General features: G+C 55.3%; 8 protein-coding genes across 8 annotated transcripts; 5 read left to right on the forward strand and 3 right to left on the reverse strand.

The window, feature by feature from the left end:
* Positions 1–524: 524 nt before the first annotated feature.
* Positions 525–1,579, forward strand: VTN31DRAFT_4804 (uncharacterized protein; the record flags this gene model as incomplete). The annotated part of the gene is made up of 2 exons (XM_069405233.1): positions 525–580; positions 634–1,579. The coding sequence occupies 2 exons, from the start codon at positions 525–527 to the stop codon at positions 1,577–1,579; spliced, it is 1,002 nt and encodes a 333-aa protein (XP_069260317.1).
* A 291-nt stretch (positions 1,580–1,870) lies between these two features.
* VTN31DRAFT_4805 (uncharacterized protein) lies at positions 1,871–3,221 on the reverse strand (the record flags this gene model as incomplete). Its single annotated transcript, XM_069405234.1, has 5 exons — positions 1,871–2,398; positions 2,460–2,816; positions 2,872–2,969; positions 3,019–3,057; positions 3,113–3,221. The coding sequence occupies 5 exons, from the start codon at positions 3,219–3,221 to the stop codon at positions 1,871–1,873; spliced, it is 1,131 nt and encodes a 376-aa protein (XP_069260318.1).
* A 641-nt stretch (positions 3,222–3,862) lies between these two features.
* Positions 3,863–5,388, forward strand: VTN31DRAFT_4806 (uncharacterized protein; the record flags this gene model as incomplete). Its single annotated transcript, XM_069405235.1, has 6 exons — positions 3,863–3,883; positions 4,019–4,088; positions 4,158–4,274; positions 4,349–4,430; positions 4,487–5,092; positions 5,148–5,388. The coding sequence occupies 6 exons, from the start codon at positions 3,863–3,865 to the stop codon at positions 5,386–5,388; spliced, it is 1,137 nt and encodes a 378-aa protein (XP_069260319.1).
* Positions 5,389–6,649: 1,261 nt separating this feature from the next.
* Positions 6,650–10,444, reverse strand: VTN31DRAFT_4807 (uncharacterized protein; the record flags this gene model as incomplete). The annotated part of the gene is made up of 3 exons (XM_069405236.1): positions 6,650–6,745; positions 6,804–7,666; positions 7,732–10,444. The coding sequence occupies 3 exons, from the start codon at positions 10,442–10,444 to the stop codon at positions 6,650–6,652; spliced, it is 3,672 nt and encodes a 1,223-aa protein (XP_069260320.1).
* Positions 10,445–11,194: 750 nt separating this feature from the next.
* Positions 11,195–12,097, forward strand: VTN31DRAFT_4808 (uncharacterized protein; the record flags this gene model as incomplete). Its single annotated transcript, XM_069405237.1, has 8 exons — positions 11,195–11,242; positions 11,300–11,317; positions 11,383–11,395; positions 11,470–11,552; positions 11,611–11,723; positions 11,785–11,869; positions 11,924–12,009; positions 12,061–12,097. 8 exons carry the CDS (start codon positions 11,195–11,197, stop codon positions 12,095–12,097), a joined length of 483 nt encoding a protein of 160 aa, XP_069260321.1.
* A 558-nt stretch (positions 12,098–12,655) lies between these two features.
* VTN31DRAFT_4809 (uncharacterized protein) lies at positions 12,656–14,049 on the forward strand (the record flags this gene model as incomplete). The annotated part of the gene is made up of 4 exons (XM_069405238.1): positions 12,656–12,860; positions 12,921–13,010; positions 13,142–13,266; positions 13,321–14,049. The coding sequence occupies 4 exons, from the start codon at positions 12,656–12,658 to the stop codon at positions 14,047–14,049; spliced, it is 1,149 nt and encodes a 382-aa protein (XP_069260322.1).
* Positions 14,050–14,665: 616 nt separating this feature from the next.
* VTN31DRAFT_4810 (uncharacterized protein) lies at positions 14,666–15,809 on the reverse strand (the record flags this gene model as incomplete). Its single annotated transcript, XM_069405240.1, has 2 exons — positions 14,666–14,685; positions 14,747–15,809. 2 exons carry the CDS (start codon positions 15,807–15,809, stop codon positions 14,666–14,668), a joined length of 1,083 nt encoding a protein of 360 aa, XP_069260323.1.
* Positions 15,810–17,216: 1,407 nt separating this feature from the next.
* VTN31DRAFT_4811 (uncharacterized protein) lies at positions 17,217–18,821 on the forward strand (the record flags this gene model as incomplete). Its single annotated transcript, XM_069405241.1, has 1 exon — positions 17,217–18,821. The coding sequence occupies one exon, from the start codon at positions 17,217–17,219 to the stop codon at positions 18,819–18,821; it is 1,605 nt and encodes a 534-aa protein (XP_069260324.1).
* Positions 18,822–19,260: the final 439 nt, after the last annotated feature.

Below are 19,260 nucleotides of genomic sequence, written 5' to 3' on the forward strand. Positions count from 1 at the left end.
GCTATAACAACTAAAATCGATAATATGCAGGGACCACTCAGAGGATAGTCAAGTCTGGCAGATCCACGCAGTGTGTCGGGTCGGGCATGGGAATAGTCCACGGTGAGATTTAGACACAGCAATCCCGTCTACCTCTGGCCAAAGAAGACTGCGGCAATAACGTGGGAAAACAGCGTCGTCCGTTGGCTATCTACTACGCTGGCGTGTCCAGGATCGCCGTGGTTGTTTGTCTTGCAGCTGACCCCAACTGGCCAATCATATGTGTTGTATCACGTGGACACGTGTCTGCCAGGAACTTGGAATGCAGCTGAATCCTTGAACGTGCCAGACTGTTTAGATCACGAACAGATGAAGTTTTCAGAGATAGAAGACATCAAGAACCATATCACTGGCTCTCGTTGAAGAGCAAATACAAGACTACTGCGGCTCCTTGAGTCACCTAGCTGCCAGCTGGGTCGTCAAGCAGTGCATAGCAAAGTCCTCCACATTGAGAGCGATAGTACCCTTGCTGTCCAGCCGCTGTCATGAATACCGTCCGCCAGATCCAAGCGCTGAACAAGCGCGAACTCGAAAATGCGGTGTATGTTTCTTTTGCTCCTGCTCAGAGGGAAACCACTGACATCTCGACACCAGCCCTCCCGAAGCATCGTGGCATGCCGACTACCGCGACACCGCATACATCTACATCGGCGGCCTTCCATATGAGCTGTCCGAAGGCGACATCATTACGATTTTCTCGCAGTACGGCGAACCGGTACATGTGAACCTCGTCCGCGACAAAGAAACCGGCAAGAGTAAGGGCTTTGCGTTCCTCAAATATGAAGACCAGCGGAGCACGGACCTGGCGGTCGACAATCTGTGCGGCGCCACGGTACTCGGCCGCGTGCTGCGCGTCGATCATTGCAGGTACAAGCGACATGAGGACGAAGGTGAGGAGGACAATGTCGCGGCGATGTTGGCACAGGAGGCTGCGGAAAAGGATCAGCATCGCCGCGGAGGAGCCGACGACACGGATACCGAAACGGAACGGCGAGACCGTGATCGGGAACGAAGACACAGACGACGCCGCAGCGAGTCCGTGGAGGAGGCGCGCCCTGTGCTGCCAGAGGAACGGGAGCTCGCCAAGTTGATCGAGGAACATGATGACGAGGATCCGATGAAGGAGTTTCTGATCCAGGAGAAGAAAGAAGAGGTAGCCCGTGCGCTGGAGAGGTACAAGAAGTCGAAGTCATCCCGCCGGCGTGACGAGAGTCGCGATCGGGATGATCGGCGCCGTCGACATCGTCGTCATCATCACCACCACCGCCGTCGGCACAGTCAGGATCGCTCGGAATCGCGCCATAGAGAACGTCGCGGCAGAGACAGGTCCTTGTCCAGGTCTAGGTCACCGTCGCGCGATCGCAGGCGTCGGGACCGATCCACATCCAGGCATCGGACGTCGCACCGGGACAGGTCCCCCCGTCGTGATCGGTATCGAGATCGATCGCGCTCTGAATCACGCGACAGGTATAGAAGGGACCGTGATCGGTCACGCTCTGAGTCGCTTCGGGACAGATATAGGGGGGACCGCGACCGGTGAATATACGATTTCTTACACGAACTTGATATTCTCTTTAAAAATCTAGACTTGGAAATTTCTATCAACAGAAATCGTTTGTCAATGGTCCAAATTGGAATGAATGATGGTGTTCCAATGCGGCGTCGAAGCGCGCACTGCTCGGATCTGTTGTTGTTGTTATCTCTGATAACATGCCCCACTGGAGGTCCGATGAATATGGCCAAGGATGGGCTTGGTGAGCTGTGATCATAGCCGCGCAACTGAGCGCGTCCGGTGGAATGTGTGACCTGTCCTGGCGTCAATGATTGTACCTCAACCTCCAAGATACCGTTTCCAGCCCTCGCGGACGCAATATCGTTTGCCGTCCTCTCCTTCCCGAAGCACGAATCTCTCCCAGCGGCCCTCACGGCCGGCCCCGATAACTATGATGGTATGGTCATCCGTCCAGCCGATCACCCCCTTGGACGGCCTTCCCAGCGAAGCCCCCAATGGCGGGATATATGGCGCACTATTGTGGAAGTCGTCGCCGATTTCAAAGTGCGCGCTCGCGAAGGAGTAGACGTCGGAGAAGACGCGCGGCAGGAGAGGGATTTTCCCCAAGAAGCCCCATTTCTGATTGGCGGTCTCCTCCGATTGCAACGGCGGCGACCGGCTGCGCCGGGCCAGCATCCGTGGGTGAGGCAAGTCGAAGACGTGCAGGGTTGATTTGTCGGAGGTTACTGCTAGCAGAGTACTTGATGGTGAGATGGCGAGGGAGAAGATCATGGCGTGATCCACGCCGCGTCGTAATTCTGCAATCCTCGCGCAGTTTGCTGTTGAGAAGATGCGGATTAGTGTACCCTAGTTGTTCATTAATGTCAGTAAAAGGCGATTCCTGGTCAGCAGACACAGGTCCATGTACCGCTTCGCTTGCTGTAGCCAACACCTCCCCATCCGGACTCAAGACCAAAGCCCGCAGGGCCGTACTATGCGCGGGAATGATGCTGATATTCCCCGTTTCCAGCTCAAACAGCTGCACCTGGCCCGGCGACCGTCCCGGGAACGCCAGCAGCTTCTTACCCAGGCAGACCAGACCCAGCGGGTTATCCGTCGTCTCAAAAACGTGCAGTTTCTCCGGGGGCGTGGAAAAGGCAAAGACGTGCACGCTGTTGAGGAGCGCCACGACGATGCGGGACTTGGACAGGCGCACGCGCAGAACCGAGGTGCGGAATTCGAGGGTGATGACGGGCTTTTGCTTAACGTCGTCCCAGATAATGAGCTGCGTTTTGGTCAGCGCAATATTCCGCGGACTCGTTCGGAGTTCACGGCGAGACCTTGTTCTGGGGGAATTTGGGATTTTTGCCCCCGCCGACCAGGGCGAGGTAGTTGGACTGGCCGAGCATCTCAGCCACGCCGATGCCTGCATTGAAGTCTGCGCTGGTGAGCGTTTTGATTCATCACCATCACTACGGCAATACTACCTCGAGAGACCTTGAGCTCGCAGGGATCTGAGCTGAAGACTATTACCGCAGGCTTAGTTCGTTGCTCATTGAGAGGCGAGAAGCCGAAACCTACCGCAGAAGCCCGTGTCCAGACCGACCGAGAAGCAGCTGCTGTCGCTGTTGAAGGCCGCCGACAGCGACACGGGGCCGGTCGAGTCGTCGATGACCTGTCGGGTGTTCATCGTGGCGCCGATGCGAGCTTTAGCCGATGCTGCTCGGATGACTTGCACACTTCAGTTCGTTGCCAGCCAGGGAGTTGCAGCTGGCACTGATCGGCGGTGCGATGGGGTCACCGCATGGCGAAGCTACTGAAGACTGGAGATATGTACTACTGATGGCCGAGGATGGAGTGATTCAATGCTCATTCAACTAGAGTCTCGTCAGCACGTTCCCGTAGGTTTAGGGGCAAGCTAACCCCAAACATGCATCCATGTGATGATCAGCAGGTTCTGGAATGGAGAACAAAACCTCAACAGCATAGTGATTCAATCACTGAGTCTACTGGAATCATTTCGCTAGAAAAAAACTCCTATCTGAGACCTACTTACTGTAGACTTGCTGAAACTCTTAAACATGCCATCATCCGAAACATCTCGAGCTGGCGAGCTTAAGCTCAATCACGTGATTCAGGAGCTCAGGAAACTTCGAGGAAAGGGGGAAGGCACTAGCCCGAACGGCGGCTTCCCCCTAAAGCGACTTCCCCATTCAGATTCAGGAGGCGCAAAGTGTTTTTCAGTCTCTTCGCGGTGAAAAAGTCCTTCGCGAGCCTCGATCCTCCTTTGTCCTGCTTCTTGTTCCAGTTTCTCGCCTCTCCTTGTCGACAATGTCGTCGCCTCTCAACGCGGTACGTGTTGTTTTCCGGGGCAATTGGCCACGATCCTCGTGGGCCGCTCCCCCCCCCCCCGGATTTCCCCTCGCGCCAGCCCCTGCGTGATGCGAGCTGTCCGTTGGCTAATGACCGGCTGTTGCCCGCTTGTAGATCCGTCGCAAGAAGAATGTCAAGAAGGGAATCCAGTTCTGTCTCATGGTCTGCGGTGCCAGCGGGACGGGTGAGTGCCCATGGGCCAATTTGACTGTTTGAGATCGCCAGCGAGTAACCACCAATGGCGCGCTTATAGGACGGACAACCTTCGTAAACACTCTTTGCGGCAGGAAGGTCCTCGAACATAAGGACGCAGATGACCCCGCCAATGCTCACGTCGAGGAGGGCGTCCGGATCAAGCCGGTCACAGTGGGTAGGTTCCCGGGCGCTCCTGCCAGGGAAAATCCCTTCAAATCATCAAGGACTCATTGCTACCCGCAGATTTAGAGCTCGACGAGGAGGGAACCCGCATCTCCCTCACGATCGTGGACACGCCCGGATTCGGAGACCAGATTGACAACGAAGCGAGGTAAGGCTTCACGGACTGCCCTTGCCCCCGGGCGGGGGGACGCTGACACATTCCAGTTTCTCGGAAATCGTGGGCTACCTCGAGCGCCAATACGACGACATCCTGGCCGAAGAGTCGCGGATCAAGCGTAACCCTCGGTTCCGAGACAATCGAGTGCACGCCCTGCTCTACTTCATCACCCCTACCGGCCATGGCCTGCGCGAGCTGGACATTGAGTTGATGAAGCGCCTGTCGCCGCGGGTCAACGTAATTCCGGTCATTGGCAAGGCCGATTCCCTGACGCCCGCTGAGCTGGCCGAGTCGAAGAAGCTGGTCATGGAGGACATTGAGCATTACCGCATCCCCGTGTACAACTTCCCGTACGACATTGAGGAGGACGACGAGGACACCGTCGAGGAGAATGCGGAGCTGCGCAGCATGATGCCGTTTGCCATTGTCGGCTCTGAAGACATCGTGGAGGTGAACGGCAAGAAGGTCCGTGGCCGGCAGTACCCGTGGGGTGTGGTCGAGGTTGAGAACCCTCGTCATTCGGACTTTTTGGCCATCCGTAGCGCGTTGCTCCACAGCCACCTCGCCGATCTCAAGGAGATTACCCACGACTTCCTGTATGAGAACTACCGTACCGAGAAGCTGAGCCGGAGCGTGGATGGCGGTGTGGGAGCGTAAGTTCACCTGCTGTGTACCATGAAAGTCATATCCTGACGGGCCGTCGAATAGGAACCAAGATTCGTCGATGAACCCCGAGGATCTGGCCAACCAGTCGGTGCGGTTGAAGGAGGAGCAGCTCCGCCGCGAGGAAGAGAAGCTGCGCGAGATCGAGCAGAAGGTGCAGCGCGAGATCGCGGAGAAACGGCAGGAGCTGCTGGCCCGGGAGAGCCAGCTCCGCGAGATCGAGGCGCGGATGCAACGGGAAGCCGCCTCTCGTGCCAGCGAGGAGCCCTCCCACAACGAGTCGTGAGCATTTGGCCGCGCGGCTGGTCACGAGTGGAAACGGACGGGGCAGAGGGAAGGACCTTTGTAATCGAGGCGACGTGCGTCACTGGATGGTTGAAAGTACGTAACGCGAGGCTGGCACTAATATTTGCTCTTGTTGACTATTGCTGTTCGGTACCTAACCAGCGGATGCAGGGGTTGGAAAGAATAGCATTGTCCATTTACATGTCTATTTCTAATATACCGCTTCTTTTTTTTTTTTTTTTTTTTTTTTTTTTTTTTTTTTTCTATTTTCTCTTTCTGATTCACCTTTCGGCTTAGATGTTCATGCTTTTGCGGTGGACGTTATGGGATCTGTTCGCTCCTTATTTTTCTTCCAAATTTGATACAACCACAATGCTTCTTCCAACCCTTTGTCATGTCGTCTAATACAGTTGAAGTGTCGAACTAGCAGTCTGTTATGTAGTTTGTTATGTATTGTCGCTAATCCAGTTCTCCAAATACAGTTGTCTAGAATCAGGGCCATGGACGAATGAACGACAAGTGAGCTTTTCCAGACGTGCAGACACGCTATTGCTTTGCACGATGATCTACTACTTCTGATCCTCACTTATGGATGGCTAGCTCTCTGCATGCCCCTGCTCCAATGTACAGGACCGTGATCAATGAGTCGTCTTGTGTGAATGTATTCTTGCTGGTTTGATAACCATGACACTTGAGACTGACAAAGCCGGCAAAGCCCACATTGAGCAAGAAAAAAAAAAAAGGCCCTTCAAGGTTTCAATTGCATCGCTAAAGCGAGAAACAGAACTTTACTGTATTATTATCATCTAACTTACTCTGCAAAAACAGGAACAGGAGCATAGAACCAAAGCAGGGACAGGGCCATGCATGGATGAGTGCGAGTGATCTCACAACGAAATAGGAGGAAAGAGAAAAGAAAACTTCAAATCACTTCTCTTAACCACAAGGGAGGAGGATGATGATAATGATGATGGTGACAATTGATGATCGGTTCATAACTAAAACAGGATGATAGATACGTAGATAGACACAGACAGGGAATAAACAACAGGCGTAAAAGAACAGATCAATTATTACAGAAAAGAAAAAAAAGAGAAAACAATAAAAAAAAAAAAAGACATGGGTATGGATGAAGAATGACGATCGAGTCTAGAACAGAAAGAGAACAAGAACAACAACAACAACAGAATAGAACAAGATGAACCGAAAACTGGACCAAAAACAAGACAACTGGTTTTGTCATCTTTTTTCGTGTTTTTTCCTTATCTCTTTTCTCGGTTATTGTTGTCCGGCTTGTTCCAAAAGTCGAGACTGGCGACGACGTCTTCGCCATCTTCTTCTTCGTAGGCGTACAGAATCTGTAAAGGGTTAGATAAGGGATCTGAGAACAAAAAAGAAAGGAATTGTATGACATACCTCTCGCGTTGACGAATGAAGCATCCGAATATTCTTGCCCGTCAGAATATGGATCAACTCGCTCGTCTCGATATGGCGGATCTCGATGAAATTCGGCTCGAACGCCAGGATGTACGGGTACGACAGCGCAAACGAGTTGGGCGTGCCCTCCCACGAGATCTTCCAGTCGGGTCGCGCGCGCCACCCGTTGCGGTTGACGAAGAACGAGAAGTCGCTGTAGTTGAGCAGGAACTCGCCGTTCATGCGCTCGATGTGGATCGGCTTGACGTTCTCCTTGCGCGCGACAAAGTCGAGCGACGTGTCCGCCTGGTCGAGGAGCGATTGGCTGTCTGTCGTCTCAAGGCTAACAAGCTCGAATCCGCGGGCGCAGCCGACGCACAGCGTGGACCGCAGGAAGTGCACCGAGGATGACTCGGCGGGGATGTAGAATTCCTTGAACGGCTTCAATGTATCCTGCCCCCCCTGGAACATCTTGCTCAGGGCCGGCTTCTTCTTGTTCTTGGATACATTGTCCATCAGCTCGTACACCTTGATTGTTGTCGACAGCGCAGAGGTCTTGACCAGGCACACCAGGTGCCGGCCGAGCCCAATGCCGGCCTTGAAGAAGTTGGCGTTCCCTTGAATCTTCTTGGGTCGTCGAATCAAGGGGTTCGAGTTGTCCGTCGCCTCGAGCGCCTCCATCGGGTACGAGCTTAGCGTCTTGTTCGCCAGAACCAGCAGCAGCTGGTACTCCTCCAGCGTGTCGATCTGCGTCACCCCGCTAGCATCGAGCACCCGCCGTGGCTTCGCGTTCTTGTCCTTGGGCCACCGGTCCACAAGATAGACGCCATTGTCCGTGCCAATCACGAGCTTCCGTCCTCCATCTGCTTAATCGTCAGCATATATCCATTCGAAAAGTTCCAGGAAAAAAAAAAAAAAAGGAACTCACCAATCGGAACCAGGCAATTCACTCGATTCAACGATGAGAAGAACCCCTCGCAAAGAATCGTCTTGTTGTAGAAGTTGCTGTTACGCTCGCGCAGCTTCCGCTGTTGTTCCTCGACCATCTCGATGAACTTCTTCCGCTGCGTTTGCGACGTCGCATACAGCGTGATATCATAGCCCCCTTTGCCAAGGTGTCTGAACGTGATCGGCAGTTCCTTCTGCGTCGACTGATTGTTGGTCGTCGTCTTCCCTGGGATGAGACCCGACGACGAGCGTTTGGCGAGCCCCAGCCGCGGAATCACTTCATTCATCTGAGCAATCACCAGCAGCTCCAGCGGAATCGGCTTGCGGTACACGCGGTACTCCTCGCGCTTGTTGACCACTTTGATGCGTACCAGCAGCACTGCGTGGTCAAACAGGTATGCCGTCACTTCCGAGCTGTCCGTCGGCGCCTTCTTGAATGCCATCTTGGTGAGCATTTGCCGGTTCTCCTCGGTCAGCTTCAGATCCACGTAATCGCCGGGGTTGAACTTGAGCGCTGCGTTCAACTGCACCAAGTTGAAGTGGTTCTCCGCCTTCCCGGTCTCGGTGTTAACCCGCTGCAAGAAGTCTTTGATCAGACCAATCGCCCGCGGAATGTCCTGCTTGTCCGGGTTGTCGTCGGCCGTGTACTTGAGGACCTGCTCAAGCAGCAACGGGTATCGAGCCAGTCGGGTCGTTGGCTTCGTCAAATAACCATTGAGCTCGAGCTTGCGCGACTCCTTGAGACGCTCCGTCTCCTCCACGAAGCGTGCAAAGGCCGGGTTCGACGCCTTCTCCTTCTCGAACTCGTACTTGCCATAAAGCTGGTTCGCACCGTACTTGATAAACGGGTCAAACTTGGGCACGTGGTGCAAGAAGATATCGCCGATTTGCTTCACCACATGGGACTCTTTTTGCCGCGCGTTCAACGCCTCGGCCAGACCGGTGTTCACCTTCAAGACCTCCAGACAATTGCCAAACACCGTCCGGATGAACTTTTCTCGTCGATGCTCTGGAATCGGCGACAGGCTTGAGTTGCCTGCGGCGCGCAGCGGCCGCATCCAGAAATCACGCAAATACTCGAGATCCTTGACAAAGTCCCGTTCCGTGTACATGATTTCAAAAATGATCTCCTGTCGCTTCTTTTCACGGTCATCGAGGCTGTCCGCCACCTCCTTGGGAACCATGTTGATCCACAACTTCTGGTTTTCCTCGCCCTGGTCGTCATCGCCATGGAGACTGCCCCGAGAAGAGGACGGCCGCAGGCCCGGCTGCGGCTTGAGATTGAGACGGGCCTGCTGCTCCAACCGGCGCGGGCAGGCGATGGAGTAGCACAGATTGTCGCGTGTGCACGTCGGAGAGTAGCACTCGGTCAACAAGGTAAACACACCGTTCACTTCAGAGCTCGGCGCTTCCTCCGTCATGGTCTCCCGGAACTGGTAGATCTCGACGTGGGAGTCGCGCAGGCGGTGGTCATAGGTGACATCGTGGAAGAACTTCTGCGCATCAAGCGCACGGCCCAACAGCAAAGCCAGGTTGCGGTCGGCAGTCTTGATGATGTAGGCAATCAAATCCACCGCCTCGGCACCTGTGAATGCATTTTGATAGGAGAGGCCGTTCTTTTGTCGTTCCCCCAGGGGGATTCGTTCCCGGAACACATCGGCTACGCGGGACAGCAGGGCCGGGTAGACAAGTGGCTTCCGACTACGAGCCGGAGCTGGATTCGCTGGCAGCGAGTTCGGTGGCGTTGGCCTCGAGACCGGCCTGGTGCTTTGCAAACTCATAGTTCGATCAGGTACGACCGTCGACGCCATAGACATCGTGCGTGATGCGATGGACGCTTCGCTGGGACGGCGTCTCGTGTGACCACTGATGCGGTCCAGCTCAGCGGCAGGTGGTGGATGTTGCTGTGCTTGCGACGCCTGCTGCGTCTGCGCGGGTAATAACTGCGAAGGAATCTGGTCCGGACCCGAGGGCGGACGCCGCACGGGGATCGTTCGACCGGTGGCGGTGCGGAAATGTTCGTGGTCCGTGGAGTACGAGCTCAGCGACATGGCGCGCTCATCATCGCGGCGCTCCGGCACGGGACGACCCTGCGGCGTCCGGACCGCGTGATGATACGGCTGCTGGCGAAGCGCTGTTGCAGAGCTGGGCTGCTGATACATCGGGGGCCCGCTCAGCCTTGGTGGTGCCTGAAGATTCGCCATGGACTGGGTGCGGTCGGGGTTGTTGTTCATGGCCGGAGGGAAGTAGTTGTAACGGCCCTGAGGCATGGGCGCCTTGGGGTTCGCGTACTGCGTCATCGGACTCGGCTTGGAATCCATCCGCTGAGGCTGGGGCCATGGTGGTCGGCTGGGTTGTTGCGGCAGGTGGCCCTGCGTGGGCCGCGAGGATGGGTATGTCCCGTTGGCATGCGCGTGAGAGTGAATGTAGCCATTCGGACCGGTGGCGTAGTAATCGTTGGGCCCTTGCCGAACGGGGGCGGGTGGACGCTGCATCTGGGGTGGCGAGATGTGAGCACCCATCGTGTTAGCGCGATCGGACGAGTACGCGGGCGTGCGCGAGGTCATCGTCTGCGATCGACCCGATGGAGCGCCGCCGAAGATCTCGTTGTATGCGGCATCACGTTGGTGATTCGTGGGGTGCCCGTAGGGGCTGGGCCGGACGTTCCGGCCGTGGGCACCTAGATCGGCCATGGCTCGGGGACCGGTGATGACGACGAGTTAAAAGCGACGAAGAGAAAGAGTAGAAGGGACGGCTTGAGTGATGTCGAGCCCAAACCAGGGACGGTTGGGGCAGAGAGAGGGAGAGTGATCGACACGCAAGCCGGGGAATTCAGACGGGTTGACCGGTGGCGGGATGAGTTCAGCAGCGGATGGTCATGTCGCGGGCTCGCCGGTCGACTCGGAGAAGACGAGCGAGGAAACGATGGACCAAGAGGATCGCGAACGAGGGATGGATCGGCGCGAAGCTTTCGGGCGCAATCGCAAGACAAGGGCCCTATGATGGTGCCCTCCGCATTCTTCGAGCGCGGGGGAAAGCACGCCGAAACCAGACGGGAGACGAGGGCGAAGACAGGGCAGCGCTGAGATTTGGATATCGACGCGGCCGCAAGACGGACAAGGCGGATTTGACGGTGATCGATGGACGGACGATGAGGATCTTCCGGGGATCTGGATTCTGGAGAGGAGTTGGTTCGGGCCTTGGTGCCTCAGGCATTAGGCTAATTCGTTATTAATGCCTCAGGCAGAAATCGGCACCTCAACTCCGTGCTAAGAATAACACCAGCATCCCGATCCTCCGACAGCAGTTGACAGCTGCTAGGAAGCAACACACCAGCTCCGATTTGGCCTACTCTCCCTGCTCGAGCTGCATTTCGGCATCGGGGCGCTCGCTGCTAGACTCGCACTTTTGTCCTGCAGGGGGTTTTCCGTGGAGCAGTCAACATGGCGGACAGCGAGCTCTCGCCCAAGTTTGCGCCTTTCTTCTCCTTTGTGAGTAGTTTGTGATGGTCGTCGAGTGCGAATCGATGCACTAACGCAGTGTACCAGGCGGGCATCGCCGCGGCAGTAAGTACCTGCAGAGCCGGGGCGTGCGTCATCGGAGAGCAGCTAACCCAGACCTCGGCAAACAGATGATTTTCGGCTGTACGTGATATATGACCAGCACGCCTCGCAGCAGGCGTGGTTAAAAAAGCATGGAGTACGCTGATTGAACGCAGGCGCGGGCGCGGCATACGGCACGGCGAAGTCGGGGATAGGAATTGCGGGCGTGGGAACATATCGACCGGATCTCATCATGAAGGCAGGATCGCAATCGTCCCCTTAGGCGCAGGAACCGCGCTGACGCTGACGAGCGGCAGTCGCTGATTCCGGTGGTTATGTCCGGTATCATCGCCGTCTACGGCCTGGTTGTTGCTGTCTTGATCGCGGGAGCGATCAATCCACCGCCCACACAACATATTAGCCTCTACTCGTAGGCGCCCTGACATCGAGAGCAGGGGAAGATTCCGATGATATTGATCGTTTTGCTACAGGAGCTTTATGCATCTCGCGTCTGGCCTGTCGGTCGGACTGGCTGGAGTGGCTGCGGGATACGCGATTGGGATCGTGGGTGATGCGGTAGGCTTGGAATGACGGATGTGACGTTTAGGCTCGTGCTGATCGATGTTGCAGGGCGTGCGGGCTTACATGCAGCAGTCACGGGTCTATGTTGGCATGATTCTAATCCTGATCTTTGGCGAGGTGCTGGGGCTGTACGGGTAAGAGGCTGGCTACGGTACCTGCATGTGAACACCACTGACGGGAGACAGCTTGATTGTTGGACTAATTCTGAACTCACGGAGCTGAGCTCTCCGCCATTTTGATGTGTCCTTGGTACTTATGAGGCGTATGGAACGACATAGTATGGATCATGTACTTGGAGCTGCGACAGCGCGGCGTAGGATCAGCACGATTGCATGTACTGGAACTGTCCGTAGCTGGAATGATCATCACCGCGTTCATCGCCGGCTTATTTGCTTAATTGTGTAAGTACATAGCCGCGGTAGACATTTCATCGGCACTAGGTTTCATCCCAGGTACCAAGAGCGCCCAGCCGGCCGAACCCCGCCACGAAAAGTACGTCAGAGCCCGCGCTCCTCCCGTCCCAACCTCATTGCGAGATCCTCCACGCTCATCGACTGCATGTCCGGCGGCCAGTGACCGTGTTCTTCTCCGGCGACCTCCCGGCAACCACAATTGGGGGAGACTCGCCACCGGATCGAGCCATTCCAGCCTTTTTTTCTCCTCACGGAGTTCAGGTACCATTCGCCCATCGCCGCTCGCGGCCCCCCTCTCCCGGCCCTCGCTGTTCGCAAAGAAGGAAAAAGAGAGAAGAAATGATCGCGCAGCATGGCCATCAAAACAATGTATCCGTCCGCGCATGACGAGTTGAACCGGGACTCACCGGCCGCCGCCGCCGACCAGACGCCGCCCGAGGCACAGCAGCAGCAGGAACAGGAGGAGCCTGAGAAAACGACAACGGCGGCAACAGAAAAATCCCAACCTTTGGGGCTGCAGTCTCAGAAGCTAAAGATAGAGGATTTTGAGCTGATCAAGACGCTGGGGACCGGTAGGTGCATGGTCTTATTACTGCGAGAGAGGTTTGAGCTCTGACTGAGAAATGTCACAGGGACATTTGCGCGCGTGTGGCTCACGCGGTTCAGGGATCCCCGACGGGGAAACGCGGTGTATGCGTTGAAGACACTTCGCAAAGCTGACGGTCAGTACGGGCCGCTCATTGTCGCGCGGGTTGCAGAGGGAGAATGAAGATACATGAGGGGATTGAGAAAGAGAGAGAGAGAGAGAGAGGAGAGAGAGCAAGACGGCGGCTAACAGGAGTTGCTGTTGCAGTCATCAAACTGAAGCAGGTTGAGCATGTGCGCAACGAGCGCAAGTCGCTTGCTGCGGTCGCCGGTTTCCCGTTTATCACCAACCTCGCTGCGTCGTTTTCGGACGATGAGTGCCTCTACATGCTGGTAGGACCAATTTCAAGCCCTTGAAACAAAGGGAGACTGAGCTGACCGTTGCAGTTGGACTACTGCCCTGGCGGCGAAATCTTCACATATCTACGGCGGGCACGCCGGTTCAACGAGCCCACGACGCGGTTCTACGCTGCAGAGATCACGCTCACGATTGAGTACTTGCACGACGTGCAGGGAGTAGCATACCGGGACCTGAAGCCGGAGAACATCCTGCTGGATGCGCAGGGCCACATCAAGCTGGTCGACTTTGGGTTCGCGAAGCAGGTCGGTGACCGCGAGACGTATACACTGTGCGGCACGCCAGACTACCTAGCACCGGAGGTGATCCACAACAGCGGCCACGGGCTGGCGGTGGACTGGTGGGCGCTGGGGATTCTGATCTACGAATTCCTCGTCGGCCAGCCGCCCTTCTGGGACCCCAACGTTATGCGCCTCTACGAGCAGATCGTCGCCGGCCGGCTGCATTTCCCGCAGGGCCTGTCCCTCGCCGCCCGCGATATCATCACCCAACTCTGCCGAACAAACGTTGCCCAGCGACTTGGTTACATCTCCGGCGGCGCCGCCCGCGTCAAGAGCCATCCGTTCTTCGACGGCATTAACTGGGATGATCTCTACTACCGCCGTGTCCCCGGCCCGATCGTGCCGCAGGTTACGCATCCTGCGGATGCGTCCAATTTCGAGGAATACCCGCCGCCGCCGGACCCGTCCACCTTGACCGTCTACACGGATGATATGAGGGAAAAGTACGATCCGCTGTTTGCGGATTTTGACTCCTGATTTCGTAACAGGTACCTAAGTCATTTCATCTTCTTCTTGTCTTTTGTTTTTTTTTTTTTTTTCTTCCGCCGCCTTCTTGTCTCTTCGAAACTTTCTCTCGCCCTCACCCGAAAATACTACATATTTCTTGATACCCTGTGAATTGGTTACGTCTTGGGGGCTCGATACGCAGACAGATACCCCCTACCCTGGGTCGATACCCGGTATGCTCCATGTTGGTACGGGCAATTTTGGTGTACATGGAATCTGTTGTCTGTTCGGCATTGAGTCTGATGGATGAGTTGGTGCTTCAAATAATGACACCTGAATCTGATATTTGACAAATCTTGGACCGGAGATGCATAATTCATCGTGAATATAGCCAAGTACCTATCTGAATGAGAAGTAAAGAATGAACACAACCATAGTCTATTCGGAAGAGTAGGCATGGATGATGGACAATGCCTGTCTCCTACATTTTTATCGCACTTCATGAACAAACCGCCCATAAAATGTACCTTTCCAATACTCCTCTAACACCCCAAACACCGGCCCTTAAGTACGGAAACAACTGTGCATCCCGACGTCAAGTCTATAATACCGAAAAAAGAAAAATCAACAGATTGAATCGAATTCATCAATCTGATTTCCATGTACCTGGCGTAACATCATGATGTTAGTGAATGATATCATAGAGCAGACTTTCGACAAAGCTTACCATCAAAGCCGTGCAGAACGAAAGCGAGCGGATGCTCCGCGTCCTCAGCGCCCATTTGTCCGACACCCGGACTGAAGCTGGTGATGGGCAGGACGGCGACGTCGCCGATCTTCTTCTGCTCCTTGAGCCCAGCCAGATCCATGTACGTGACGTTGGGGTGGTTGTTGCCCGAGAACCTAAAATACTGCGGATCATTAAAGTAGCGGAAGACGGCGTCGGTCCAGACAGCTGGCCCGGTGAACTCGACGATGGTCTTGTCCATGCGGGATCCGGTCAGAATCCCTTTCCGCTTCATGCGCAGGGTCTCTTCTGTGATGTTGGCCACCACGTCGCGGAGCACCGGATGGCCCGGTTTAGCCTGGATCGTCCACTGGCAGAACTGGATGGGGCGCGAGTACCACTTGTTCCAGTCCGGACGAGCCTCGGTGATGACGTCGGCCTCGATTCCCACAATCAGCCCGACCGAAAGCCGATCCATTGAGTCCGGCAGCCACTCCGTCGCCGACTTGAGTGCCAGCGTGTCGATATCGCTGTAGATGCCGCCGCGAGCCAGCAGGATCAGGTACCTGAAGAAGTCCGCCTTGAGGATCGGCAGCGGCATCGACTGGTACGCCTCGACCACCTCCGGAATCGCGCCGTACAGGTACCGGATAAGATGCTCCGCCGCGCTATCTGTCACCACCTCGTGCACGAACCCCGGATGCAGCTCCGTCCAGCTGGCTTCGTACGGCCGTAGTTCCTCCGAGAAGTGTCCGGACGCGGGCGTGACCTTCCATGTTTGCCAAATGTAGGCCGGGAACTTGCCCTCAAGGTCGTATGGGAATTGATATCGCAGCCGGTCCCGCAGGGGCCTGTCCGAGAGATCATCTATTGTCACCTGGTGCTTGGATCCGATGGCGCGACCCTGGGGGGGAATGCGGTGTGCGGGATTCCAATTCTGATCCGAGTCTTGTTGCGCATGTTCGGACTTGGAATTTGTCTCGGCCGACGAAGTCGACGAACGGAGGACGACGATGAGAATAATCAGCAGGACCACGGCAAGAATGCCTCTTCGGCGAATCATGGCGGTCTTGGAGTCAGTTCCGAACAACTGGCATGCCTTCCAACCACGTGCGGTTTATATTTTGTCCCGCTCAGATCCAATGGGTAGACGATTGAATCGCCAAACTGACTGTTACTAGTTAGTAGACTCGCGCTGTTCAATTCCTTGTGTTCAACGTACATTTCAGAAAGCTTGATTCATCATCAGAAGCAGCCTGATGCTTCGTCGACGTCACTGCAAGCACCGAACCGGGCCGCTCCGACTGCTGTTAGCCGATTCTGTCCTTCCCACGTCGCCCGAAGTAATCTCTTTAAGTAACTTTGCATACACTGAATCCTCGTGCTCAAACGAAGGTCACCTTTGCATGGTCGTTGCTATTGGGAGGCTTGGTTAATTCTCCGTACCCTTCGAGGAGTTCAAGCAGACCGCATGCGGCATTGATAATTTGATGCGATTGGTCAATCCCAGTTCCAAGTCGTCATGTCCGACAGTCCTCCGCATGCAGCGCCAGGTCACTCTGAGACAGGGCTGTTTCAAGATTGGCTGTCGAAAAATATATTAGTTCGAGAAGCTTAACTAAAGTTAAATGTTTTAGTTGCCAACTAAATGATTTGAATCCTGCAAGTCACCATTGATCGGGACTGTTGTTGGTGGGAGGGTACAGTATTAGTTACTACTCGCACTCGTTCCTAGTGTTCTGAGCGATTTGGCGTTGGGCCCTTGGGAGGTGTGCCTCTTCGGAGGTCGCGGGTTCGAATCCTGCCGAGCCTGGAGGACGGAAGGTTATTTTTTTTTTAGGCCAATCGGTGGACAGTGACGGTCACTGAAATGCTCCGAGCTCCGATTTCAACTACGGAGTACTCCGTAGTTAGGCTCTATATTATTAGCTACAACCAATGCTAGCGACAGTCAACCATGGCACTTGAGTATACGAGTACATGTACATAGTTGCCTTTTGCCGCTGCGAATGCTGTCCTTCGTACAGGGCTTGCCCTTGGAACTTTGGCTTGATTGCGGGCATTGGCACCTTGCTGTGGCTCAAGATTTGATTGTTTCCCTGCAGATTTCAGTTCGCTTTGGCAAATTGCACCGATCCATTGGATTCCTTGATCCTCGACGGATTTATCCATCGATCCAAGACTCCAATTCGAAACTGAATCCAAAACCGCTGAACCGAGTACTCTTCAGTCTTCACGAGCTTCATTTTGCAAATCGTTTGCAAATAAAATGAGAACAGAAATATTGCCGGCAGAATCATGATTGCAACTTCACCGCCTAGATCAGACCAATCAGATTCGCTCTGCATGACGTGCTCTGGGAATTTGCAGACTCGACTGGCACTTTTTCAAGACATCTGAGACTTCTACAACAGGGAAATGTTTCTCTGGCATAACGAGAATGACTTAATTTGTGCCTCCGGACATCAAGATGAACCCCCTTCGAGGCGTGGCGCGTCAGGCTTCACGAGCCGTTGCTCGCCCTCTGACGGTGTCTTCTCCTCCGAGCTCAGGCCCGGTCACCGCTTTCGCGCATCCAACAACCTCGACATCACCAAGTTCGATCCGGCGCATACACCCACAGCCTCCCCGCAAAGCGCATTCTGCAGCCGTTCGACAGGATGCCGATTCGACGAATCCGGCCATGTCCTTTCCGTGCCTCGACGCCCAGGAAGCCAAGACGGCGTCGTTGTCGACACGATCGATGCAGTCCGGTCCCGAGCCTTCATACACCACAGGCCACCATGAACGGTTTCACTGCGACGAGGCCTTGGTTCTGGACTGGGGCGGCGTGCTGCCGGAGTTTGACATTGCCTACGAGACATGGGGGACCCTGAACGCGGACAAGAGCAATGCAATTCTCCTGCATACTGGGCTGTCCGCCTCCAGTCATGCCCGCAGCACCCCGACCAATCCCAAGAAAGGATGGTGGGAGCGATTCATCGGGCCCGGTGCGCCGCTAGACACCGACAAGTACTACATCATCTGCACGAATGTCCTCGGTGGCTGCTACGGAAGCACAGGCCCGTCGTCGATCGATCCGTCGGACGGCAAGCGGTATGCCACGCGATTCCCCATACTGACCATTGACGACATGGTCCGGGCGCAGTTCCGTCTGCTCGATGCGCTGGGAATCCACAAGCTGCACGCATCGGTGGGCGCCAGCATGGGTGGCATGCAGAGTCTGGCCGCGGGAGTGTTATTCCCAGACCGTGTCGGCCGCGTGGTCAGCATCAGTGGCTGTGCTCGCAGCCATCCCTACAGCATTGCTATGCGGCACACGCAGCGGCAGGTGCTGATGATGGACCCTAAGTGGGCACGCGGGTTCTACTATGACTCGGTGCCGCCACACTTTGGCATGAAACTCGCTCGGGAGATCGCGACGGTGACCTACCGCAGCGGCCCTGAGTGGGAAAAGAGGTTCGGGCGGAAGCGCGCCGACCCAAGCAAGCCGCCCGCGCTGTGCCCGGATTTCCTCATCGAGACGTATCTCGACCACGCCGGGGAGAAGTTTTCTCTGGACTACGATGCAAACAGCTTGCTGTACGTCTCCAAAGCGATGGACCTGTTTGACCTTGGCCATTCGCACCAGTTAGCCGCGCAGAAGCGGCGGGAGGAAACGGCCAAGAAACTAGCCCGCGGCCGCCTCGACCCGTCTGAGTCCTCATGTGGCTTGACGTTGCCGGAGAAGCCGTACGAGGAACAGCCCTCGGCGGCGGCGTCCGTGACACCGATGAACGGGCCTGCGACTTCGGACGCGGCAGATTCCGGAGAGTTCTCTACCTCCGGCCCACCGCAGGACCTAATCCGTGGCATGGCGCCGCTCAAGGACCATCCGGTTCTCGTCATGGGTGTCGCCAGCGACATCCTCTTTCCGGCATGGCAGCAGCGGGAAATCGCCGAGACGCTGCGTGCCGCGGGGAATACCAAGGTGCAGCATGTCGAGCTCGGCATGGATGTGTCATTGTTTGGCCATGATACATTTTTGTTGGACCTGGAGAACATTGGCGGGCCGGTGGGCAAGTTCCTCGGCTGATTCTTAGTCTCTCGGTTTAATGATTGCATAGAACGGCGTGTTGGTGTTAGGTGTACATGGATTCTTAGTTCCCTATTGCATTGCATCCTATATACCCTGCAGAATTGTTTATTCGTTAGATAGTATGGGAATAGTCCAGCCCTCAGATAAGCTCTCGAGTTCGCAACGGTTTCCATGCACAATAGCAAGCCGAAGCTCGCGTGTATGTATGAAAACATGTGCAGGATACCTCGACTTTGGCTTTTGGATACTCATGGTCGTCATCGGGCTGAACAGAAACTTACGCGCAAAACACGGCCAACTGAACCAAAACAAACGAATGCATTGTTGTATCTACAGGAAACAGTCCATAGACAAGAAACTCAGCTGATTGACGTGCAAAGTATCGATTCCTCTCATCCCTAGCCTTTTCAGATTGAAAACTACCTTTTATCAAGGC

This window comes from Thermomyces dupontii (genome assembly GCF_041956625.1).
Source record: "Thermomyces dupontii strain NRRL 2155 unplaced genomic scaffold VTN31scaffold_4, whole genome shotgun sequence".
Classification (NCBI taxonomy): Eukaryota; Fungi; Ascomycota; class Eurotiomycetes; order Eurotiales; family Trichocomaceae; genus Thermomyces; species Thermomyces dupontii.